This window comes from Drosophila hydei, unplaced genomic scaffold (assembly GCF_003285905.1).
Source record: "Drosophila hydei strain 15085-1641.00,03,60 unplaced genomic scaffold, DhydRS2 tig00000250-arrow-arrow-pilon, whole genome shotgun sequence".
NCBI classification, from domain to species: domain Eukaryota; kingdom Metazoa; phylum Arthropoda; class Insecta; order Diptera; family Drosophilidae; genus Drosophila; species Drosophila hydei.
In genome coordinates, this window is record NW_022045696.1 from 918,855 (window position 1) to 946,197 (window position 27,343).

The 27,343-nt window shown below is 36.9% G+C and overlaps 4 protein-coding genes across 4 annotated transcripts in view; 1 reads left to right on the forward strand and 3 right to left on the reverse strand.

The window, feature by feature from the left end:
• The first annotated feature begins 9,652 nt into the window (after positions 1-9,652).
• Positions 9,653-12,938, forward strand: LOC111604742 (poly(ADP-ribose) glycohydrolase). Its single transcript, XM_023322916.2, has 3 exons — positions 9,653-9,980; positions 10,052-10,724; positions 10,803-12,938. The coding sequence occupies exons 1-3, from the start codon at positions 9,773-9,775 to the stop codon at positions 12,190-12,192; spliced, it is 2,271 nt and encodes a 756-aa protein (XP_023178684.2). The 5' UTR covers positions 9,653-9,772; the 3' UTR covers positions 12,193-12,938.
• Positions 12,939-14,583: 1,645 nt separating this feature from the next.
• LOC111604740 (probable insulin-like peptide 7) lies at positions 14,584-16,684 on the reverse strand. Its single transcript, XM_023322913.2, has 3 exons — positions 16,542-16,684; positions 14,875-15,032; positions 14,584-14,811 (listed from the first exon to the last, which is right to left on the reverse strand). The coding sequence occupies exons 1-3, from the start codon at positions 16,682-16,684 to the stop codon at positions 14,636-14,638; spliced, it is 477 nt and encodes a 158-aa protein (XP_023178681.1). The 3' UTR covers positions 14,584-14,635.
• A 1,492-nt stretch (positions 16,685-18,176) lies between these two features.
• LOC111604744 lies at positions 18,177-19,319 on the reverse strand. Its single transcript, XM_023322920.2, has 4 exons — positions 19,212-19,319; positions 19,097-19,144; positions 18,806-19,027; positions 18,177-18,695 (listed from the first exon to the last, which is right to left on the reverse strand). Exons 1-4 carry the CDS (start codon positions 19,218-19,220, stop codon positions 18,177-18,179), a joined length of 798 nt encoding a protein of 265 aa, XP_023178688.2. The 5' UTR covers positions 19,221-19,319.
• Positions 19,320-26,559: 7,240 nt separating this feature from the next.
• Positions 26,560-27,343, reverse strand: part of LOC111604728 (allatostatin-A receptor) — a 64,992-nt gene continuing 64,208 nt past the window's right edge. The window contains exons 9-10 of the mRNA XM_023322900.2: positions 26,770-26,878; positions 26,560-26,656 (exon numbers count right to left, since the gene is read on the reverse strand). Of these exons, the coding sequence (XP_023178668.1) occupies positions 26,774-26,878 (105 nt within the window). The 3' untranslated portion in view covers positions 26,560-26,656; positions 26,770-26,773. The remainder of the gene's footprint in view (positions 26,657-26,769; positions 26,879-27,343) is intronic.

Here is a 27,343-nt window from a genome sequence, read left to right on the forward strand (position 1 = left end):
AGTTTTGGTTTTTTTTGCTCTTTCTTATGGCTTTGCTTTGTTTTTACGCGACTCGCACGTTGCTTTGTTATTGTTGTTGCTGATGTCAGCTACTCATACATATATACGAATACAAAGGCAAACAAAACTAAAAAAAAACCACGCATACAAAAACAATCACAATGCTACCGCCATGTGCGATGTACATGTTTGTATGTGTGCCAACTACGTATGTGTAGTACGTACGATGAGGGAACACCACGCAAAAGCAAATGTGCAACACATAAAATGAAATTGAAATAAGCGATAATAAAAACAAAAACACACACAAAAACAAAACCCCAAATTGTATAATCAAAAAGATCATAAACTACAATCAACAATTTTATTGTGTGTTTCGCAGCAAACAAAATGCAATATTCGCCAGCATGCCACGCCCTGCCGCCCATTGCACAATTAATGGCAATGCACTCAACAATTTTTCATTTGATTTTGCACTTTTTTCCTCTTTTTTTTCTTATTTTTTGTATTTGCAGTATTTGTTGTGACGCAAATGCAAAAACAACAACAACAAAGGGATAAACATAATGACATTTTGGTTGAAAAGTCAAAAATTGAGAAAGACGAAAATATGAAATTAAATTGTCATTAAAGTGGGAAAATTAACATATATGTATACATACGACATTTTCCCAACGTACATTTTCTAGCGCTGCCAGCGAAAATTATTAAAGTGTTGACATTGAAAATATACTTGCACACCCACATACATATGTATATGTATGTACACATGTATGCATGTATGTGTGTATATATGTATGTGCGCTTGTTGACAGAACAAACATTTGAAAATTCCTGTTTTCACGCTCACTTTTGACAGGTTATTCCCAGAGCTAACTGTAAATGCTGTCAGACGTATGCGCGATGTGAAAATGAATTAAATTTTAATTTTGATGTATTGTAGAGTACAAAGTGCTCATGCATACATACATACATACATAAATGTAGACTTACATACATACATAGTACATACACGTACACGTTTATACGTACATACATTCATGTATGCATACACACATTCAATACATACACATATACATACATACATGCATGCATACAGTTGAGTTTTCATTATGATGTAATAACGAGTTGAACTATTCTAAGAGGCTAAAACATTGAGATAAACCTAAATGCCTAAGACTTCGAAATATATAAGAAAATTACATTCGATTGTTTTTGCATATTAAACTAATTATAAGCCGCAGCTGAGCGAATGGGCATGCTGGACCAATTGTCATAAAAAATGCATGTCAATTTCTTTCTTTGTATATAAGTTCTAAGTGCGTATTACATTACAGTGGATCAATTTTCGCTTTCTATTATATTGGAGAGCGCGAACAATGTATTGGTTAGAGGCGGAGTTAATGGAATGGAAATATGTATTTACGTACAAATACATAAATACATATACATGAATGTACATATATGTTTATACATTAATGTGTATATAGTTCTTAAGCCCCTATTGAAGCAATAATTTGCATTGGGTCAAAGCCGAAATAGCAGTCGGTCTCTTTCGCTCCCGTAGGCTTGATCCAGCAGGCCTGCTTGCGGGCTATAAAAAGGCGACCGCAGCACCAATCTAGACGAGTGATTAACAAGTGAGAATTGCGAAAGCTTGCGTGATTAGCAGAGTGCACAGATCAGCGAAGGGCATTGAAGGACGTCAAGCGACAAGCAGAGGACATCGAGGAACACCGAAGAAGCAAGAAGCAAGCAAGCTTTAGCTGCCACCAGAGAGGACATTAGTGCAGCAGTCGATAGATAGAGAGAAGCCAGTGCAAGAGTAACTGAGCAAAATGCGAAATGTTTCTATAACCTGTTGTGCTCGGAGCGACTTCCTTGCGAGAGAGAGAGAGAGAAAAAAAAGAGAGAGTGAAAGAAGCTTAGAGAACTGTGTATACATATGAGTGTATGTATGTGTATGTAACATGCATGTATGTCAGAATGAATTCTGACCGAAAGTAACGGGGCTTTTCTCTTCCGAGCATTCCATTCTAATCAAAAAGTTGGCACCCCTTTGTTTTTCAACGGGATAAGTATCGTTTTGTTAAGCTAAGTTTTTTATAGTGCACCACTACTATTTTCATGAATATAACTATATGTATATAGCATATACATATATTCTTGTGTAACTCTCAATAAAAATTTATTCTTAGTTTCTTTCTTTGGAACATACTTCAAAATCTCGAAATTGGTAGAATAGCTTATATAGTTTCTCCTTGAAGTTTAAAGTGAATAAGTTTTAATTTTTAGATATTTCTAACTATTATTAGTTAGTATATAGGATGTTTTTTTAAGGAACAGAATCAATATCTTGATAACATAATTCTGACGAAATTTTAAATTCAAACGGCACAAAAAGAAAAAACAGCTCTGAAATGGTTTGTCAAATAAATCAGTGGCTAACGCAAAGTTGTAAGGCTCAAAAAAAGGCACCCTTTATATGCATTTACAAATTGTTGTGCTAGGAATCATTGAGTCAAAAATAAATTTTTTTCTTTAACGAAAAATTTAGATACAATTTTGTATGCTCTACAAAATTGGAATTTGACTTTGTGAAAATGGAGGCGTGGCAGATCCCATAAAGCATATAAGCTGCTATACTTATATACATACATATATACGCAAAGATTTAACTTAAGTTGATGCGCTCTTCTCTTCTCGTTATGTTTTTTTGTGCTTTCCTTTACTTTCTGCATCAATCGCATCGCGTCATCCACTGCTTTCTCCTCTCTGCCCGTTTGAACCGTTACACCTCGTCTATCGCTTATCGCCGTTTTGCCATAGTTCGCCTTAATATTTGTTGCGGTTTTCCTCTATTCATCATTTCTTTCGAACGAACGTTGCCGACCCTGACCGAGCAGCAGCACAAGTGTATGTGTGTATGAGTTAGGGTGTGAATGTGTAAGGGCAAGGGGAATTAGTCACTAAAGCGGCCAGGCACTGGCACAGACTAAATGGCATTTTTTGCGATGTGTCTTCAGGTGTGCTTCACATGTGCTTGTTGTTTTTGCTGTAATTGTTGTTGTCGTCGTTGTTGTTATTTGGGAGCAACTAGCACACTGATAAGCCCAATTGCGGCTGACTAATACCATGCGAGTAGCTGTGCAAAGGGATTGGCATTGGGCTTAGGATTGTTGCATGCATATCCATACACATATACATTTATACATACGTACATACGTGCATATAAATCTTGCATTGAGCCAGCGGCATTTAAAGGTCGTGCAATGACTTTATGCAGCAACAACAACAATGATAACATGTGCAAGGCAACACCTGGCAGCATTCTCTTGAGCTGCACGCTTAAAAGCTCACACGCTCTGCTCGCTCTTCCTCGCGCTCTTTCTCTCTCTCTCTCTCTCTCTCTGTGCTCTCTTGCCTGCTTAGCTTTTATAAAGAGTGCGCGCTGCTGCAGTTTGCTAGAGTATTTGTATGCGTGTTAACGAGGCAAGGCTCGGCTAACACTTGAAGTGGCTGTTAACTGACAATCGGTTAAAATGTGTTAAGCTCATTGCATTTAACACGTTACACATATCAAGCTTACGTATACAAAGCTATGTAACTGTGTTAGTGCTAAGGCGCAAGCACCCTGTAAGAATTATTTATAGATGGAGTATAGGGACTTTATGGCACGTTTACAGTGCCCATAAACTATAATTATAATAATAAATCTATGGGTATAAATCTGTTTTTTCATTAAGTTTAGGTATCCATTAAATCCGGTAATGCCAAATGTTATAAGGATATTCTGTTTATATTATACTTATATATTATACTTGGGATGTGTATTTGAAATGTCACATTTTCGAGCTGAGCCCTGATTCCCACACCATATCTGCTTATGCTATACATTTGCATATATTTCCTCGCATTTTATCATATTTTCGAATCTTTTAGAGTTGATCCAATTCTGTATTCTTATATATGGCTTAATCTAAATTGCATAATTCAAACTGCGCATGAGGCGCCATCTGTTGTCTGTTTCTTTGTGCACAACTCTGGCGCTTATTTTTGCCACGCCTCCCAGTCACAAAACGGTGTCCCACGCGCCAAAAGACTTCAAGGAATAACAAAAAGAAACATTAATTTAATTTAATTTAATTTATTTTGTTTTCATTTTATTTTTAGCTGTATTTTCAGCTCTTAAGCTTTTTTGGTAATTGTTTTACACAATTTATTGGGGTTAAGGCCTTCTGCCAATGTTTTTGCAAATTTATTTATTATTAAATATATGTATGTACATCTACGTAAGTTTATATATATATATATATATATATATATATATATATATATATATATATATATATATATGTATGTATATCTATATATATTTATTTTACTTTTTTTTTTTTGAAAACGTGCAAAATGCCAAACGATTTCTCTTTTATGTTTTTGTTGCTCTTCAGTTTTTATTGTTGTTTGTGTTTATTTATTATTATTTATTTATTTTTAATGGTGTTTTGTTTGTTTTTGTTTATGTTTTTACTTTGGCACCAAATGACATTTTTGCGTGGGCGTTAAACAATTTTCAATGATGTATGAAATATAATTTACTATTAAAAAAGAAAGTATATAAGCAAATACATATACATATATATACATACATATATATACATATATATATTTAACAATCAACATTTAGAGCTGCTCATACTTGAAATCTTTTCATCCAGTTGAAATCTAATTGGAAAAATTAGGGTTATGCTTGTCTTAATTTTTGTTGAAAGCTTTAAAATTGTCGGAAAACACCCCTTAACTCGTGTCATTTTTATTCTCGAGACTTGTAATGTTTCGTAGCATACACAGATACGATGTTCGTAGCACATACACACACACACACACACACCTTCCCCTCCTCCTTCCCCTTCCCTTTCCCCATCACAACAAACAATACGCTCATCTGGATGTCATTATTACACTCTGCATATTCTACATATTGCAATAAGAAAATCCAACTAGAACAACACGTAATTCATTTCCAATAGCAAAGCTCATCCATAAGCGCAGCCGATGCGTCAACTGCGCAGTAAGCAGAGCGCGTGCGTGTGTGTGTTTGCATTTGCCTGTGTGCTGCGTATGTATAGAATAATGTAGTGTTTAGTAAAGCAGAGCTCTCCAGAGCTCTCTTACTTGTCTGATACTCTGTCAAGAACTTTGGCTTCGTGCAATGTCTGTTCTAGTCTTAGACTTATTGGGGGAACACTATATCTTCTGCAGTCTTAGAGCCAGGGCAGGAAACCATTTGAATTTCAAGAGCTACAAATTCTAAGACAATATCTACATTTTAACAAACTTGAACTGCACGAATGGGTATTATGCAGTCGGTCTGGACCGACTTCAATGTCCTGACTTCTTTATTTGTTGCTCCGTTTTCAAATCGTATAAGACTTTTCAGTGGACTTTATTTACAGTAAAACTAGTACATATATATGTATGTATGTATGTATAGATGTATATGTGTATGTGTGCGTGGAAGTGCCATCAATAATTTGCGATTTCGTTTTTCAGGCAGCAAACAAGTAGAAGAAAAAATTGGTTTTGCTCGCGTCTCTTTCACTGTTTGTTGACTTGCTGACGGTGGCGTCGACGTCGACGTTAACAGCGACAGCCGTTTTTAGACGTCGCGACGTACAATTTTCAAGGTCATGCGCGCATGCGAAAATTTAACGGGGCAGTACACGTACTTGCAAACATTTGTTTATATCTATGTGTGTGTGTTAAGTAACAACTAGAACAATGATAACGAAATGCAGCAGCAGCCAGAAGAAGTGAGCAGTCCAGTTGGGTTGAGCGACCCGCCTAGCAACACGTGGTCAGCCATTGCTCGGCCCATGCACTAAGCTTTCCGTTGACCCCTCTCTCTCATTCACCATTGCCATCCAGCTCGTTTCTATTTATAGCTGTCAGCCACTGGTGTCCGTATATAAATATGTGAGTAGGTACATATGTATGTATATATGTATGCACATAACATATATGCATACACAGGCGATTGCAAGTGTGCGTGCGTGTATGTGTGTGTGTGAATTGCATTGGATTGCTTTAGAGCTGCACGCCCACTTGCCTTTGTTTTTACACTCTCGACAGCTCATCTAATCTGCCGAGGCGAAAACGCAAAGTGCAAACAATGCAAATCAAAAGCAATATTCGATAGCTGCAATAATTGCAGCCCCTTTTCGTATCTTTGTTTGCTGAAAATAACAACAAACACAACAGTAAACTTGGCACAAGTATTTAACGGTTTTGTTGCTGCCAACACAGAAAAAAAACCAAAAGAAACCGAATGCGGCTCAGCTTAAAAGCTTTGTGAAGCATGTGCAAAAAACTTTTATAGATCTGTCTCTTTCTTTCACACGTTTATAAACTTCAAAAGCAAAGTGCAATTCGAGTTGCTTGCAGTGTGCGACAATGCAGGGTGATCTCAGGCGTTACACGAGATAAGTAGTGCTAATTGGACGATTTAAAACACTTTTAAATTAAGCGTTTTGAATATCGTAAATTGGTATTATAAACACATTTGATTTTATATATATATCATCTAGTTACGTAAGCATTATTTAATTTCTTTCTTATATTGTACTTAAACTATATTTTAGAATTGAGCGATATGCTCAGTAATGTTAATTAAAATGATCTAATGAACTTAATCAGTAATTTGTGATTACGTACAGTAGTTCATTGTTCAATTGCTCACGAACTAATGAACTAAGTGAATAATGGGGAACTGTTTGCATAGTTTTACGCTGCTGAACAATTCGAATGTTCATTTTACCTATTTAGTGGTTCATAAAATCAGGAACGCTTGAATAGTATATATCTTTCAGAAACCACTGAATTCACGGCACAAGTGAACAATCGAACTGATTTTGCAAATCGAACTAGAAAATGCTGTTCTTGTATTAAGTCCTTGCAGCTTTCTTATTTATTTATATTACATACATCGATAAGTTATTTAAGTCAATGCAATCTTCGCTGTATTCACTTGAGTCCAAGCTTCCTGCTGCTCCTGCAACTGTACATCTAGGAATGTGTAGACTTGTGTCCATCTCTATCTCTCTTCCTCTCTCGCCATTAGCCGCGCTGCTTAAGCTGCTATCGCCAAACTTTGCTTGCGTCGCACAGTGGTTCAATGCTTATTCCTATGCCAATTAAAGTTGGAGTGCGGCGAATGTCTAATCTGAAAAGAAAGTGAATGTCTAATCTGAAAAGAAGTTTGAGTTGTAGAGAGCTTCAGGTAAATTAGAGCAGCTAGATGTTCATTACGACTTTCATTAGAAATTAATTTCTTTCTTAGTATCTCAGCGATACTTTTGCAGCTAGCACTGATGTCTCGCCCCGAATTCTTTAAGCTAGAGCACAGTTGGAAAGTATATTATTATTATTTTATTAATTAATTAATTAATCCTCACTCCAACATGGAGACGATTTTGATATAAGCCATTATATTGCAAAGAGAGATTTCGCTTAGGTGAAAACTATGTATACATAGTCGAGAAGAGTTTTGTAAACACTCTTGCCCCCTTCCTTATAATATGCCCCATAGAACGTTTATGTAAAAAACAGGAACTTTGGCTAGAAAGTCATAGACATGTAGATATTGACTTATCATGCCAATATTGCCAGAATTACGTCACTGTGCATCCAAGTAAATTAATATCGCTCGATCAGAGCTTTATATATATAAATATTTACATATAAATATATATATATAAATACATATATATATAAAAGTATATATATATATGTATATTTCTATTTTTTATTCTTGTATTATGCAAGAATATTGCAAGAATATGAAAAACCAGTTGAAACCCGAAAAAGTGGATGCATTCCCGAAGTGCTAAGCGCAAACAAACAAACATTTAGATCATGTGATCCCCAGTGAGAGAAAGAGAGAGGGAGAGTGAGAGCGAGCGGGAGAACGCGTGCAAGAGAGACTGCTTTTGACAATGAGACTCATAATTTTGTCTTATGCATAAACAACAACATTTGCAGTTTGCTCGCCAAACGTTTTTGATGCTGCTTGCAGTTGAGTGCGCTGACGTTGACGTCGATGTCGACGTGAACGTTATATCGGCTTTGGTTGAGATTAATAGTTCATACTTGAGGTGACCTTGAAAAGTTTAGTAACATTTCGCATTCTCTATATATACGGGAGTTTGTATGTGTGTGTGTGTGTGAGTGAGTGCTTTCCTTATGCTGGCGCTTTTTTTGCTGTTGCTTTCACTGTTGTTTGTTTTTGGCACCTGATTGGAAGCCGTTGCGTTCGCTGCCGCAGTCGCGGTCTGCGTACATGTTTGCTGCTGCGCAGCTGACGTAAATACATGTACACACACACACACACACGCAAACAGGCAATCTCTGGCGCTCTCACAATACGTAGCTATGTACATATATTTCTAGGTTATGGTCAAGGCGACTGCGACGTAGACTTGAAGGCTACACACACAGACATACATACATACAAGCGCACACACACACAAACATTCTCTCTCTCTCTCTCTCTTTCTCTCGCTCTATCACACACACACGTACACATCAGACTAAACTAATTGAGCTTTGCGGGACAAAAATTGTTGTGATAATTTTGTTGCTGCTTTCTTTTGCTATTTTCATTTGTTTACGCATTCGACTATCTTGCTTCGACGCGACGCGCAACTTCGCACGAAGGCAGCGCTAAAGAGTTCCTAATAAAAAATATAGCTGAGAAATAGCAACTGCGCAGCTAACCCAATGCGGCTGATTAGGCCGCGATAAAGGTGTGTTGAACTCTGCGAAAGCACTTAACATACACACACACACACACTCACAAATAATGACAAACACATCTGTGAAATAATACACTAACAACCCAGCAGATCTTTGTGGAATTTAACTTATTGCATGCAAAATAACATGAGATTGAAAATCTATAAAATCGCTTCTATAGCTAAAGTTCGATTGTTATTCCCAACAAACAAAGCAAATTGTATGCTTCATTCTGAATATGCATATCACCAGAAGTGCCTTTGGCTGGCTAGCAAGTCCTCCTGGGTCTGGTATCAGTGAACGAACTGGCAGACACTAAAGAGCAAAACATTGAAAGCACTCAATCAGTAGGATAAAGTGCAGGCGGTGAAAAGAGAGGCGTAGCGTATTGTCTCTCTATTTCTCTGGCTCACTTCTTTTTTCGGCTATCTTTCTGTTTGTATTTCGCAGCTTCACGAAATTAGCATAATTCAATCAAATAAACAAGTTACATACTTACAAATGATATGTATGTCATAATGTGATGTTTTCAAATGAGCGGTGCTCGATTCTGGAGTAAATATTTGAGCGTAATTTTTATATTTTGTTTTTTGTTAGCAATTTAAAAAACAGCAGCAAAAATAATTATTTTCACATTGCTTTTCTTTTGAATGTTAGTTATATGAAGTACAAAGAAATGTCTATAACCGCCAGTTGTTAATTTTATGTCACATTTTTACTAATACACTGCAATCTTGTTAATCGCTCAACAGAAGGGCCTTGTTCGCGCGCATAAATTTGAACTTGTCAACTTGAAGTTGGCTGCGCGTAGTTTTTCAGTCATGTGTATCGATATATCGAATACACATGTTTTGCACAAAATACATAAATTAAAGTAAACCTAGTCTATTATTTAGCTTCGGAGACGTAATTAAATTGATTTATAACTGAATCGACTTTTTATTTTACCATACTATTATACACAGAGCAAAACAGAGCAATGTTGAAACTCAGTAGCCGTTTATCAACACTACGCAAACAATTGGCAACGCTGTTGCGTTTTCAATTTGTTAAACATCTTGCGAATTTTAAGAACACGCGCGTTTATTATCCAATGGACGGCGAGAGTAATAACAGCACGAAAATAGATGCGCCAAGGCAGGACACAGGCGATGGCAGAGCAACGCCGACAGCGTCAGACCACTCAGGTAAGTGCAGCGCATCGGCGTTTGGAAAAGTTTGCATTTTTGCAAATTTTTATTGTTTACTATTTCCGCAGCAGGCAGCGATGGCGAATCGGAGGCGCAGTGGCACTGGCGCTGCCTGCCGATCGAGGCTGTGCACCGCGGCCTGCTACCATTCGAGCTGGATCATCTGGGCGCCGTGCTGCCAAGCGCCCAGCACAAGGTGCTCTACCGGCATCCCATACGAGAGCCAGACAACGAGCCGCCGCGCCCATTTCGGGGCGGACATCGTTGGGACGCCGAACATGTGCGTCTGCCGTGCGCCGCGGAGAGCAAGTATCCCGTCGAGGCGGAGGATGGCACATCGGACATTGAGTCGCGTTGGGGCATGATCAAGCGGGCTCTGCTGCGTCCGATCGGCAACAGCAAACAGCTGGAGGCGGCCATTCTATCGTACAACAGCACGTACAAGAACCAATGGAGCTTTTGCGCGCTGCACAAGCTCTTCAACGATGAGCTGGACGACAGCGAGTCGTGCGTCTTCTTCGAAGATCTGCTGCCACGCATCATTCGCCTGGCGCTGCGATTGCCGGAGCTGATCAAGGCGCCAATACCGTTGCTTAAGCAGAATCACACAGCTGCGTTGTCGCTGACCCAGGAGCAGATCTCGTGCCTGCTGGCCAACGCCTTTCTATGCACGTTTCCTCGTCGCAACACGCTCAAGCGCAAATCCGAGTACAGCAACTTTCCAGACATTAACTTCAATAGGTAATCAAAATGGGTTTGGGCAGTCGATGCAAACTGTGTGCCATATGCTTCAATTAAATGAATCTTTATGCGTTGCAGACTCTATCAGGCAGGCGGCTCAGCGGTGCTCGAGAAGCTGAAGTGCATCTTCCACTACTTTCGACGCGTCTGTCCCACGGAACGCGACGCCAGCAACGTGCCCACTGGCTGCCTGACCTTTATGCGTATCAGCGGGAAGCCGGAGGATGAGGTTAACTGGCATACGAGCTCAGCGGTCCTGGCCAGCATACCCATGCACATTAATGCCGGCGGCACCATCGAGGATCAGGGCATTGGCCTGCTGCAGGTCGACTTCGCCAATAAGTTTCTGGGCGGCGGCGTGCTGGGCCACGGCTGCGTACAGGAGGAAATACGTTTTGTCATCTGCCCGGAGCTGCTCATCTCCAAGCTCTTCACCGAGTGCCTGCTGTCCACGGAGGCGCTGCTGATGGTCGGCAGCGAGCGTTTCAGCAACTACACGGGATATGCGAGAAGCTTTGTGTGGGCCGGCAACCATGAGGATCGGACACCCTACGACAAGTCGCGACGCCGCCACACGGCCATTGTGGCCATCGACGCGCTCAGATTTGACCAGCAGATGCAAGCTCATCAGTATCGCGAGGATCTCATTTTGCGTGAGCTGAACAAGGCGTCCATTGGCTTCAGGCACTGGCTATCGACGCCGCCGCCCGGCGTGGCCACCGGCAATTGGGGCTGCGGCGCCTTCGGCGGCGATCCGCACCTCAAGGCGCTTATTCAGATCATGGTCTGCGCTCATCACGGCCGCCCACTGGCCTACTACACATTCGGCAATCGCCAGCTGAGGGATGACCTGCACGTGCTCTGGCAACTGTTCCGTGCCCATGGCACTACTGTGCACCAACTCTACAACGTGCTGCGTCCCTTCAAGAAGGCGGGCGCCGGCAAAACGCTGTATACGTTTGTGCTCGAGAGCCTGAAGGTGCTGCACAATCACCAAGACCAAGTCCAGCCCATCGCAGCGGACGCTGTGGCAACTCCAGTTGCCCCAGCTGCTGGCGCCACAACACAGCAAAGTCCTGATCTATTTGCCGATTCCGATTGCTCGCTTAACAACGGCATTGTGCTGTCGGACAACGATGATGACGCCGAACAGGAGAAGGCCAATGCCATGATGCTGGCTGCAAGTCTCGAAAGTAGCGGAGGCGCGGGCGGCAGCACCAGCAGCACCTCCATCAGCAACAGCAACAACACAGCTGCTGCTGCTGCAGCAAGCTCTCCGGCTCATGCTGGAGGCAAGCGACAGCAGACGCTGCTCGAAATGCTGGACAGGCACTACGACCAGGGGCAGGCGAATGGCTCGAAGCGCCAGCATCAGTCGACGACAGCGGACAAGTGCGGCAAGGCGCGCAAGGATTGCAAGGACGACGACGCGAGCAGCGGCAATAGCAATAGCAATAGCCGCAATTAACCAATGTCCGATTGCTCAGATTTATATATAGTCATAGTCAAGTCTCGCAGTCGGGATCTGTTGCCATCTCTTTCGCATTTATACTATTGCGATTAGTTAGCTGTGCTCTCCCTCATAACGGTATCGGCATTACCGCTCTAGAGATTATCCACATATACCTACATAGCGTCTAGCCTATATATATGTACACACCTATATATATATAATTCATATATCTATTTATATATAGAGAGACAGAGAGTTTTATGTAGTTGGTCGCTTTTAAGAGTAGTTTAATATTTATATGCGACAAAGATTGTATTTGCCTCTGGGCTAGGCTATATCGTAAAGCTAGTTCGATAGTTCGATAGTCCGATAGTTTGATATTTGATTATGATTTAAGCCTTGTTATTCCGTTTTAGACATAACAAACCAAACTTGAGCGAATTTCGATCGAAATAGAACCAAATCAGATTTCAATTTATGCATTAACAATTTTGTGTTTTTTTTTTGTTTATTTTTTTTTAGTTTAATTTGACTAACCTCGACATTGATTGAATAATGCATCTGTGATACAAAAAGAAAAGTATCGGAAAAGCTTGGCAAGTTTTTCTTGATGTTTGTTGCCTGCTCTCGGCCCTCCTAAGTTGTCCACCAAAAGAATCGAAAAGAAAATATCTTTTAGCTTAAGTTATTTATGGCCCGCAGAGTTTTGCTAGAAAATCTGTTCCTTGGGCTTAACTATTCGAAAGTTGTGAACAATTTGATTGATTTCAGTCTAAATTTGTAATTAAAATGTTTCTTCTCACAAGCTGATCTGGTTTTATTGCTCGCTCAACTTGCGTCTTTCGAATCTGGTTTCCTGCAGGACATACATCGACGCACCTGGGCATAGCTAGTTCCCCAACCAACTACGATTTATCGTAGATTATATTGTTCAAGCTTCTTTGCTTGCGGATTAGTCGCGTCCCCGCAGATGGGTCAGTGATCTGTGGAGGTGGGATGCAGAGTAAGCTTGGCCTGTGAAATTGCCGGATTTTGGCTCGAAAAACTTTGGAAGATCTGCGTTTTTATGCTCAGTCACGAACTGAAGGAGGGGATTGGTGTTGTGCATTTCCCGTCAGTTTCTGCCTACGTACGCCCGTCTTTCCATTCGTCCGTCTATCCGTCTGTATAATCGTCCATCCAATCGTCCATCAATCAGTCTGTCCTTCCGTCCTTCCAATCGTCCGTCCATCATCAGTCCGTCCGTTCATCCATCCGTCCGTCCGTCAATTAGTCCGTCCTTCTGTCCATTCAATCGTCCGTCCGTCCATCCGTCCGTCTATCCATCCGTCCGTCCTTCCGTCCGTCCTTCCGTCCATCCAATCGTCCATCAATCAGTCCGTCTCCGGTCCATCCAATCGTCCGTCCATTATCCGTCCTTCCGTCCATCTAACCTTCCGTCAATTAGTCCGTCCTTCGTCCGTTCATCCATCCGTCCGTCTATCCATTCATTCGTCAGTCCGTTTAACTGTGCGTCCCTCCGTGTCCCTCCGTCCGTCCACCTGTCCATCCAATCGGCCTTCCATACCTCCGTTCATCCATCTTTCCGTCCGTCCGTCCATCCATCCACTCGTTCCTCTGTCCATTTGAAGGCAAACTATTGAAGCAGGAGACTTGATGCCGGGAACATAAGCTCGCATTGACCAAGACCCCAGATCATAAAGATATATCGGATATATCTACGCTTATTGGAGGGTAGCAAATTGGAAGAAACCTTGCAAAGCTTTGGGGTGTAATTTCCAGTCTTTAGGCTTAGGCGAACGAAGAGCAGAATGAACAGAAAGATAGTTGAGCATCGTGGACATATATATACCCCCTTTCAGTTTACCTCGATTCGCTTTTATATAGTATATATAAAAAGTAGAGTATATATAAGTATAAGTTATATAATTTAGGACAAGTTAAGTTAAATATTCAAAGTTATTGAAAGACACTTCTATTATTTATAATTTATGTCCACTAAGAACGATATAAACGAGTCTGAATGCCTCTGAGTTTTCTTTATAGAACTTTGCCTAGCTTCGTATAACTATATATATATATATATATATATCACTGATCGATCAGCAATTAACAACGCAGCTTCAAAGACTCAATGTGAGTTGTGATCATGTTTCAGGTTGATCTATCTGAAAATTCTACTGATCCAAACTGATATCGATATCGATATCGATATCCATATATACAATATCTTCTTCTTCTACCCATGGAAACACAGAGGTTTTGTGGCAAACAATTTTATTTATTATTTAGCTTCGAACAGACAATCGAACAACGAACAAACAACAACAAAAAACTAGAGAAAAAAAATTGTTAGTTTCATATCGTTTGTATATATGTTATATATATGTATATATAGGTATAGGTATGTATGTGCTACATCGGATATATAATATTATAGAGCGCTAGCCGTGGGCACTCAGTAGTGATTGCGACGCTTGTTCGAGGGGCAATACTCGGCGTATTCCTCCCAGGTGCAGCCGGTCTTGGTGCAGCACTCGTTGGTAATGGAGGGCGCATCGGAGCGCCTGCTGCGCAGCAACATATTGGCATAGTTGACGTGCAGCCAGGTGGAGGCAGCGCCGCCAACAGCTGCTGCAATTCAAATATCAAATAGCAAAAGAAAACTCACTCGACGATCTCACTTACGGTTGGAGCTGCTCTTCAGCCAGACCTCGTCGCCGGCCCTCTTCCGGTTGCGCCGCGTCAGCCGGTAGATGTCCTTCTCGCAGGCCCAGTACAGCTGGCGGATTAGCTTGTCCCGGCAGCGCGAGTGCGCCTCCTGATGCCAAACGTTCTCCCAATCCGACTGTGATCTGTCAATGTCAACATTTTATTCATGAATTCATCATTTGTTTGAGCTCAATTCTCAAACATCAATTAATCTAAATAGTTTTAAATATTTAAATATATTTTATATTATTATATTATATTATTCATAATTTCTTTGAGCTCAATTCTCAAACATCAATTAATCTAAATATTTTTAAATATTTAAATATATTTTATATTATTTTAATTATATTATTTTAATTTCATAATCTGAAATCGAACTTTTAACTTTTTTAATTGTATTTCTTTTATTTTTATTATAAATACTTCATAATGTTTATTTAAGACTTCTAGAGTTTTCTTCCTATTTTTTTTTATTTACTTTTATTTTTAGCCAAAACACTTTTTTATTTTATATTAAATTTTAGAAAACTTGGAAAAAATAAAAATTAAAATCTTAATAAAACAGGGCGAACAGTGAAAATTTAAACATGCAATCAATAAATATTTATATTTTTCTACTTTTATTTTTATTTATTATTAAATTGTTTGTGTATTCAATTTATTAAGTTGATAATATCTTCTGAATTTTAATATTTTAATTTTACAGAAAAATTCAATAGATATTTTATATATATATATTATATATTTTTTTATACTTATATAAATATATATATATATATATATATATATCTATATATATATTTATATAAGTATAAAAAATATATATATATATATAATAAAATATCTATTGAATTTTAAAATAAAACAGAAAAATTCAATAGAAAATAATTTTAGAAATAAATCATAATTAATTAATAAATAATTATGGGTCAATTTTTTTAAAAATTTAAAATAAATTCAGCTAAAAAAACTAATACATAAATTATTAAATTTAATTACTATAAATTATTAAAAATGTCGAAAAACTTGTTTCTGTTTTATTAAAAAAGGTTAAATAACAAAATAAAAATATAAATATTATATTTTTTTTTAAATAAACTGAAAATAAAATAAAATAAAAACTTAATATAAAATAAATATAAATATAAAATAAATAAAAATAAATATATAACAAAATAAATATTTATCTATGTAAATATATGTATATAAAATCTAATAAAAAGTAATTCTTTTTTTTCTAAATAAAAAAAAACTTTTTAATTCTCTACTTTTGTGTAAATATGTGTTAAATTGAAGTAAAAATATTATGACTTGAATTTAAAATTATTTATTAAAAGAAAATACTTATTTTTTGCTATTGAAAAAGTTGAAAAGCAAATTATGCTTAAAACATTATTAAAAGCGATAAAATAAATAGAAAAATGATTTAAACATTTTTGATAAAGGAAATCTAATTTGTTGTTTCAATTTATTAAATTTTTGTAATTACTAAAAGGTAAGTATTAAAAAATAAACATTTAAAATATATGCTCATTTATTTTTATACTTATTTATTTAAAAAATAAAAAATAGTTTCAGTTTGGTGTTAACGTAATTTGGCTCGACTTGGCTTATGCTTTTGCCAATTAGTTTAGACATCGTGGACTTACCGCTCGCGGAAGAGCAACTCGAGCCCCTCCTCGGTGTGCTGCAGCGCACTGGGTGTCTGGAGCAGCTGCAGCGCCAGAATCAGAACGGCGCCACGAAGTGTCCAATTGCGTGGTCGTGCTGCAGCTCCGCCGATCTGGCTCATGACTGCTTCAGTTGCTGGCGACTGTTTGGTTGTCTAACTGGGCTGGGAGCAGTTGCTGGCTGCTGTTGTGGCTGGCGCGCTGGACACTGGTTAACTGAGCCGTTTGCTGGCCGTGCAGACCGGTTTTGAAATATAGCCAGGCTCGGCCAACGGGCCACGTTTGCATAATTAAACGAAACGCCCATTGGCCGCACACTATATGTATGTATATACACACACACATACATACATATATATATTTGAACTAATGAGGCAAGTGGAACGCAATCCAAGCAGACGCCCACTCAAGCTGCAAGCTGTGAGCTGTAGGCGCCCGCTAATGAGGAGCAACGGCAACAAGTGTTCTATGTGACGCTTATTGCCTTGTTTATCTGGACACCGGCCAGGCCAATTGGACGCTGCAATCTTTGCTGCTGCTGCTGCCATTGCTGCTGCTGCTGCTGCTGCGGCTGCTTACCTGCGCCGCACAGACAAACAGCATAAAGTTCACACGTTACGATTATTCTTTGTTTGCATCGTAAAATTTCGCAGCATCCTGCGGCCAATACACACGTTGTCCTTTGTGCCCGTGGTCCATGGCCTGGATATTCATTAACAAATTCCCATAAATTTTGCAGCTACAGTGGTACAAAACACTGCTTTCGTTGATGAAATTCCATCCACTCATCTCTCATCTGTGATAGATCTATAATATATATATTTTATATCAATTTGTGAGTTTTATTTTTAATATTTTTTTATTATTTTCTAGACAAATATTAAACTAATTATAATTTCGAAAATAAATTCACTCCGATTTGGATAGACTTTAAATAAGCTCTCATCCGAAGATCTGTTCATTACCAAACTTCTGTCCAACTCGCTCAAACTGCTTTAGATATGGTTCAATTTTATGGTCGTTCCAGAAGCAGTTGCCACTTTTTGATTTATGCGATCTTAACTGGCAGTGAAATCTACAGTTATCTCCTTACTAGGCTGCTTGATCATCCATCATTGTGATTTCGTATTTTTATTTTTTTTTTAATATTAATTTTTATTGTAATTTTTAACCTAATATAAATTAATTTTTTAAATGTTTATTTAATTAATTTGTTTATTTTTTTTGTTTATTTTTAATTTGTTTTATTTAAAATTGTTTTTTTTTAAGTTCAATTTTAATTTACATTTTTGAACTTTTATATTTTTTATCTGATTTATACATTTTGAATATTTTTTAAAACTAAAAAAAAATTATTTAAAATTGTGGGTTTTTTAATTTCAATTTTAATTTAAATTGCTTAACTTTTAAATTTTTAAAAATTTTTATTTGCTATTTTTTAACTTTTTTTTAAATTAATAAAAAATTAAAAATATTTTTTTTAATAGGATTTTACACCATTTGAGTATATATTCCTGGAAGGCGATGGGGCATACCCGTAGCAGTCAGGCTTAGTCACATTTATTTTCCATTTCTCCAGAGGGAAATGCATCAGAAATTTAATTCGCAAAGTAATCAAAGGAAGAGCGTGAAAAGAAAGCCAATGACACAAAACACAACGAAATAGGTTAAAACAATTTTCATAAGTCGGTTCGGGGTGCTTTTGCAGAACGTTGGAATTTTGGACAAAAAGCAAGTTGAGCGCTGGACAGGTTCTTTCCGTGTAGGTTGCCTTAACCTGGCATAAAAATTTTCCGCCATGGTGCGATTGGACTGATCGTATGCATTGAGCATGAGGGGTGTGCTCAGCTTGTCGTCTAAGGGGGTCTTCCAGAGGAAGCCGGAAAGTATCAGATAGATGGCCGAGGGATTGGACGACAAATTGACTTCGATGCGCCAAGCGAAACGTGGCTCCGGTAGCGTAATCGCGAATTGAGGTTGCAAATTGATGTGTTCGATGGAAAGAATATTGTTGGCCAGCTCGCTGAGCAGCTCCGGAAAGTTATATTGATGCAGCTTGTAGTCTATATACCGATTGATCGGCAAAAGTAGCTTCAGATCTTCATCAGTAAGTGTAAGTTTCCTCTTGTCAGTCTGCGCGAAGGATCTATCTAATTATATGCATAGAAAGAGGGATGAGGGGGAGGGAGAGAGAGGGCGGCACCGAGAGAGAGAGAGAAAGACAGCGAGAGAGAGTTCAATACCTGATTGCATCTATCGATGTACTCCTTCGGCACCTCCTTGACTTCCGGTATGGTCGGCAGACGCTGCTGGCCGCCTCGCTTCACTCGGCCTTGCCAAATGCTCTTGGGCACCGTTGCCTTACAGATCATTACATTTTTGCTGTTCACTTTTTGTGTTCCAGTTGCCATTGCTTTTGTGGAAGTCGATTGCTTTTCATCATTTACGGCGCTCTCGTCATCCTTCTTTTCAACCAAAAAATAAGCGTACTTTTCAATGATGCATGGTTTAAGTTTCTGTAGTACAGCAATTACCGAGCTTTTGCGTCCCATCCCATAATTGGGCACCTTGAACTTTGGTCGCTGGCACGGCACATGCGACACAGAAGACATCAAGATGGTTTACCACGAACACCCGTTCAAGACTTACCTGGGGCATGGCTCAAGCTGTGCGTTCCTCTCAACTTTTATAGTTATTTTACCAAAATATATTTTTAAATATTACTGAGCTCAATATTTAAACTTAGTAGCACGAGCTACACTGATACACTGAGCGATTACGGGGCTTAATCTATTCGAAAATAAGGAATAAAAGACCAAAGCTTGCTTGTTTTGGACAATTTATTTTTCACTCTGTAGAATTGAGTTCTGATGCTGATTCATTGAACTACTCTACACAATATTGATTCTAATTATCGAAATTATGGAAATCAATCGAAAACACAAAATCGATCGACAATATATAAAAAATATAGAGAAAATCAATCAATCGATCGAAAACCTATAAAACAAAATCGAAAACCTATCGATAATTGTTCGATAGTATATCGAAAACATATTGAAATTCAATCTAAAATCAATAAAAACTGTATCGAAATTCGATTAATAATCTATCGGAAAGCGAAATTTATCGAAAATCGATTACACATATACTGAAAATCTATCGAAAATAATTTAAAAAGACTATTAAAAACCTATCAAAAATATATTGATAAACTATGGCAAATCTACAAAATATATTCAAAATCTTAAATATATCGAAGATCTAGAAAAATTTATCGAAAATCTATCATTAATCTATCGATAATATAAAGAAAATTTACAACATATAAAAAAATCTATCACACATATATTAAAAATCGATCGAAAATATATAAAATAAAATATATCAAACATATATTGAAAACCTATGGAAAATCTACGAAAAAATATCGAAAATCGTTTGTTTAATCTCCTTAACATACATAGTTCTCATAGTTTTTGTGCCACTGTAGCGCTGCGGAAGTAGTGCGGTCAAGTGGGGCGGCGTCCAGAGCAACGCAATTGCTTAACTAAATAATGTCTCTGTTTACACGTGTTGCCCATTTACATAGCTAGGATCTGCGCAGGTCGAAAGTCGAGTGGGATTCTGTTTGCCAATTGGTCTGGCTTCGGCTCTGGCTCCGGCTTCGGCGCTGGCTGCGGCTCAGTGCTGCTTTGGGACCTCTTCAAGATGGTACACCCAGATATTCTGGGGTATCATCTATCGGTTTCTGTCGTTTACCTACAGCAAGTGCCAGTGAAATTGTAACAGGTGAACTTTCATTCATTCAGTTGGTCAAGGCAGTGGTTGATTCAGTTGTTCGTCAATCTTTCAAGAGGTCAGTCAATCATTCAGAAAATTAGTCATTCAGTCTGTGTCACACAGTCAGGCAGTCTAGCAATTCCTCAGTCAATTAGTTGATCAATCAATCAGTCAATCACGAAGTTCTCTCATTACTAAGTCAGACAACTTGAACCAGTCAACTTGAATCAGTCAGTCAGCTAGACAATCAATCAGTTTCCTTATCTATGACTATTGTGAAGTCAGTCAGTCAGTCAGTCATTTAATCACTCAATCAACCCATCAGCCAGCTAGTCAATCAATCAGTTTCCATATCTTTGACTATTTTTAATATACAAGTTAGTTCATTCATTCATTTACTCAGTCAATCAATCAATCAATCAATTAATCAGCTAGCTCGTCAATCAATCATTTTCCACATTTGTGTAAGTGTATTAGTCGGTCAGTCACTCAATTAATCAATCAATCAATCAGCTATTCAATCCATCATTTTAAATGTATTAATTAGACATTCATTCAATCAATTAATAAGCTAGAAAATTAATCAGTTTCCTTATCTGTAACAATTTTGAGTATATATTAGTAAGGTCATTCAATCAATCAATCAGTCAATCAATCAGCCCATCAGTGAGCTAGTCAATCAATCAGTTTCCATATCAGTGACTAGTTTAAATATATATTAGTTAATTCATTCAATCAATCAATCAGTCAATCAATCAGTCAATCAATCAACCAATCAGTCAGCTGGTCAACTATTGTGAATTTATTAGCTCAGCTAAATAGTCAATCAGTGAATCAATCAATCAGTCAGCTAGTCAATCAATCACTCTTTTGAATATATTAAGATAATCTGTCAGTCAGTCAAACAATCGAGCCATCAGTCAGCTGGTCAATCAATCAGTTTCCATATTTGTGACTAGTTTGAATATCAATCAGTCAGTCAGTCAGCTAGTCAGTCAATCAGCCTATTCATAGCTTGTATCAATCAATCAGTCAGCTAGTCAATCAATCACTCTTTTGAATATATTAAGATAATCTCTTAGTCAGTCAAACAATCAAGCCATCAGTCAGCTGGTCAATCAATCAGTTTCCATATTTGTGACTAGTTTGAATATATTAGCTTATGCATACAGTCACTTGAGCAATCAATCAATCAATCAGTCAGTCAGTCAGCTGGTCAATCAATCAGCCTATTCATATCTAGTATTTTTCCATGCAACAGAGAAGTCTTGCAAGTTTGAGTTAAATTCCAAAGAGTAAAACGATTTTATTTCCATTTATACGCAGCTTGTACATATTTGTTGTAGTTTACGTTTAATTAACACAAGAGTAAAATGTTGGTACAAACATTCATAGTTAAATACAATAATTCAATTTTCTTGCTTTTTTTTCTTATTTTTTTTGTTTTTTTTTTCTTCATTTTAGTTTCGAAAATTGCCCTGTGTTTTGTTGTTGTTGTTGTTGTTCTAATTTTTTTGTTGTTTCTGTTGCCATTTGAATTATGCAAACTTTGGAATACCCTATAAATACGTTCACACATACATCTAAATATGGTTTGTAGATTTTGTATTTCTTATATTTGGTTAAAAAAAAATGTATTTTATTTAAAATTTTTACAATCAATTGTTTCGCTCCAAAAGCTGTTCATGCCTTTAGTGACTCATCATTTGTTGCCTTTGTTCTGCTAACTGTTTCGTTTCCTTGTTTGGTTTTTGGTTAAGTTTTGCTTAGATCTACAATATTTCAATTTGTATTTGTTTATTGTTGGTTTGCAAATGTTTCAATTCAAATATTGTTCAATTCCACAACTGTGCTAGGAATGCAGTAGGTAACATTTACAAATATCGATATATGCAAATAACACACAAATCCACAAGTTGTCTTCTTCTTCTTCAACATCTTAAGTTATCTATATAATTTTCTTAAGCTACGTTTTTAGTTCGGCAATGCCGAAACCCTATGAACAAAATTTATGCTAATAAACAACGCATGGAAAAAAAACTGGAGTAAATCCAAATGATTTTAACACTTATGCCAGAGTCTATGCATAATAACACTGGCCAACAGAATTTGTTGCGTTAATCAAAATCGGATTAAAGTTTGGCAGCGCTGCCCTTTTAGGGCTCCCGAATGGCCAGAGAAATTTTCTAAGTTCTGACAACGTGTCATTAATAGAAGGAGAGAGAGGGAGGGAGCAGGAGAGAAAGGGGGAGAAAGACAGAGTTGACTACTCATTTCATAGTCGATTTGAGTTCGATTTCAGTTGAGACAGAGAAAGAGAGAGAGAGACAAATTCATTCAGATTTGATTTCTCATTTCAGAGTCAATTTGAGAGAGGGAGCGAGAGGGCAAGAGAAAGGCAAATTCATTCAGATTTGAGTGCTCATTTCAATGGCAGCTCCAGGTTAATTCATTGCACGCCCCAACTCCTGTTGGCTAGTGTAATTACAAAAACATATATTTCATTTGATTATGCTTCTTAATACGCTTAAATGGTCTTTGGTTTCTTCGACATTGACTAATAACATATGCATATATTGTTTATGTTTATTCACAAATTAAACAATAAACAATCCAAATTTCAATATATGTTATTGGAAATATATATATGCATATATATATATATTATATTCGCAACTTAACTTAATTACATCTTTACTTAATGCTTTAGCTTGCATTTCTTTGAGTAATACCGAACTTATGTCTATAGATATACTATGCCTAAAGTTAAGTGTTTAGAAAATAATTAAAAAAAAAAGAAATAAATAAATAATTATTTAAAATTTATTTTGTTTATCTTAGTCAAGTACCAAATTTCATTTTAAATAATTTGTCTTTTTTTAATACTTTAAACTTTATTTTTAGCTTCTCACAATATTTACGCAAATTTTAACCAGTTTCAAAATTTCTTTATTTCAGCAAAATTAAATTTAAATTTAATTGAAACGCTGCATTAATTTAAGAAGGAAATATTGGGTCTTCGTATATATGGAAAGTATATATTCTCGCATAGCAACAATATGTAAGCACTTTGCTGCCTATATTAACTCGTCGAGCTCGAACAGCCTTAGAACTGGAGAACTTTTGAAGACCAGATCAAGCTTTAACTTTTTGCTGGAATGCCATAATTGAGCTAGAGCCAACTCTTCGTAGAGTTCACAAAGTTTAGTCATATTTCCTTTATTTGACTTTGAGTACACAGTAAAAGTCTATTTAGCTGAATTTCTTTTGTCAATTCTTAAAAGATATTGCCTTAGTTTTGCATAAGATAAAAGCTGGATCGAAATTTGCTAAGTGAAACAGAATTTTTAAAGAGCATAAATATTGAGAATTCTATTAATAGAATGCCAATTGCCAGCGTCCCGTATTTGTGTTGGCTGCTTAAGCAGTTTCGTCTTTGGGGAAGGGAATACGAATGCGAATGCTAACGCAAGAAATTCTTCACGGTATATCATAGTCGGGCACATCCGAGTCGCGCGCTCTTAAAGACTTGTATGCTCGCTTAGAAACTGAGAAGAGAGAGTTTATCTGTTCGCATGAATAGAGAATTTAAATTTGAAATATATATATAAATACTCAGGTATACACAGCCCGAAAGAACTATATAGAGTATACCTCTACGCTCATGGGCTGCTTGGCTCCTACTACTTTATAGCTAGACTCTCAGACTTTGAAAAAAAAATTGGCCCTTTTTGTTTTTATAGGCCTATTGAAAGGGCTTTTTATAGCTAAACTGCTCAAGTTTTCAGCTACAGATAGACCTATCGATAAACGATTATTATATAAAGCCTTTATCAACTTTTAGTTTTTCATTTTAGTCTAAATTCGTCGTTTGGTTAAGATTTGCGCAAGTCCAACTGAGAGAGAGCATATGGATTGAATTCTGATAAGGGCTTCTAAAAATCCAAAAATTTACAAAACGTTACAAAAATTAAAAACTTTAGCAAGAAGCAAATATTATTTTTGAACTGTATTTGAACTAAAAAATGAATTGAGCGAAAGCTTAGACCAAATACTCGTGTTTGGAATATAACAGCTGGCGGCAAATTTGACTTGCAGTTAGAGTTATTAGAGCTAACAGAGCTTATCTTAGCGAATATAACGTGGAAGCTTAACAACTAACAATGGTTCATACAGCTAATATATATGTAGATATATATATATATATATATATATTTGTGTATTTATATAAATTGTTTGTTCTTTTGTATAGTTAATGGACTAGTTTGAATTTGAATTTACAGCAGGACTTAGCCTGCTTTTGGTTCGTTCTTTAATAGGAACCCCAATTCCAATGGAACAATTCTCGCGTAAATATATTAAGTAAATACATAGATAAGTGTATATATGCAGATATATATTTTTTTGTTTGCCAATAGTTATTGTAGTTATTGCAATTGAACCGCAAATGTGATTCCAGCCACGAGCTCTATTAAATAGTTTTCTCTTTGCTTTCTTAAATCACATTTCCTTGCCGCTCTTAAGATACACATATATTTATATGTATGTGTATGTGGAGTGTGAGTAGAAGCAGCTCCAACTAGTTGAGTCCTTGTCCAATTAGCATTGCAATCCAATTGCCAATCGATTCGCATTTTTGTTACCTGCTTTTATCAGTAACTGTAAACGGCATTTGCATAAATTTGTCACATTCATCAATTATCTGTGTTCACTTTTAATGCGACAGCTTTTCATTTTTATATAATTTCATTTTCATTTTAATTTTCATTTTAACAATATTTTTTTTGTTTGTTTTTTTTTTCAATACATTTAGATACACATATAAGTAAATTCACACACACACATATATATATATATATATGCATAGATAATATATACTGCAATTAACTGAATTTTACGAATTTGCATTTTGATAAATTGATTTCTTTCAGTGTTTTATCTGCGCTCTTTAAATCTGTCCTATGAAATGAATTATATACATAACTGGAATATTCTTTGTATTATTCATTTTCTTCATATATTCATCAGCTTTGAGAGATGTCAACTGAGAGACAGAATTTATGCTTATGTCTCTGTTGAGCCTGCAGGCCTAGAAATCTATTGCAAAAGTCTATTGTAAATTCCAAATATATTTCATTATGTTTGAAATATTCAATATGTCATGAAGATAATGAGTATATATTTTATTATATTTATTTGAATTTTTACCTGCCTGAAGTCCATTCCAAGTATGATCAAACCATTTACAACAGAATTCAGTTAATCATGAGGAAAATGAATTTTTAAGATCTGATCTCCAAATATATTTCAATATATTCGAAACAAACTTGAATCAGTCCTGACGAAAAATAATCTTTGAATATGTTTCCTATAAAATTTATTTAAATAATATAGCGAACTTCCCACCTGAGGCTACTTGAAGGCCTTGTTAAGGATTGCATTTTTAAATATATTTCAATATATTTCAAAACTGTTTCAACAAGTCATGAAGAAAAATAATATATGAATGTAAATTTTAAATTTATTTGAAATTGTTTCTTGCCTTGAAGAACTAAATTACAAGTATGATCAAACCGAAAATACGTCTATTTGGAGAATCTTTCAAGTGCGAACGAATCGAGCTTATTTAAATTTAATTTAAAGAGAGAATCTTTCAAGTGCGAGTCGAGTTCATTTCAGTTTATCAAAATAGCAATATTTCGCTTGCTTCTTGAGCATATCTCCATCTCTCACTAGATGAGAGTTGGAGTAATTTATAGGTATATAGTCGCTTCTATAATAGTCACATATATATATCCAGTAATTTGCTATGCATAGAATTTATAAATGTTCCATTTTCAGATTTTAGATTCATCTAAGTTATTCAGAGTTCACGATAAAGGGAAAGAAGGAGCATGTGCTGTGGGTATATTTATATATATATATATATATTTATTTGTTATATATAGATATATAGAAGTTATATATCTGCACTACTTTGACAGTTTCTTAAGCACTTTGAATGGGATTTATAGCTGATAAATTGACGTCATTCAGACGGCACAAATAAATAAAATGCAAACTAAATGAAACTGACACTTAGTCAGCTAGTCGTGTTATAGGGTCGAGTCGAAATCCATATCGAAATCGAATCATATAGCGGGTCTGTAGCTATATGAAATATGCAGATCGTGTAACATTTGCATTAGCTGCAACTGCAACTGCAACTGCAACTGCAACAGCAACTGCATTAATTTTAGTTAAAAACTGTTTAATGGCATTTTGCGGTCGCGCTGCGCACAAATCGCCCATTTATTTTCCAGACTAGCCAGCTGCATAGATTGAGGCAAGGAGAGAGAGAGAGAGAGACAGAGAGGGGGAGAGTGAGAAAGAGTAAGCATTAGTTAAACGTTCTTAATAACTGGGCTTAGGCCGTGTAGCTTACCAGCTTAGAGCATTTCTATGTTGGACGTGCCATTGCCGGTCGCAGTTCTTGTGGTCTTCGTCATCTGTTGGTTGGTCACAATTGGCGGCGGGCTGCCACACCAGACGACCTGACATGGAATAAAGATGTATATATTTATATATATATTTAGATATATATGGATATAAATGAATTTATTCTGCATGAGCTCAGACTTAAGAAGCGTTATGTTCGATTAGTAATCGGTCTAGAAAGTGTCTTCTTTAGTCCTCTCGTCCCTGAGTGTGAGCATGAGTCTAGTGCCTGATTGTGCATGATTGGTAATACCTAACGAAAGTACAACCTCCGATGAGTCGTGTTAGTAAGGAGCGGTAGGTACCCCAATTGTATCTCCTTATAGCCTGAAGCAGGGATTTATAAGAGTGTGCAGTGTAGCGGTAATTTAGAGTTAGATTGAGAAGGTTAGGCCGTTTTTGATGTCTTGTCTTTATGCCAAGTCAGTTTGAAGTCAAAGGTCAGTGCGAAGGATAATATTATGTCCATTAAATTATAGCCTTAAAGATATTAAGTTATATATCGATTTAGATGCACTTCT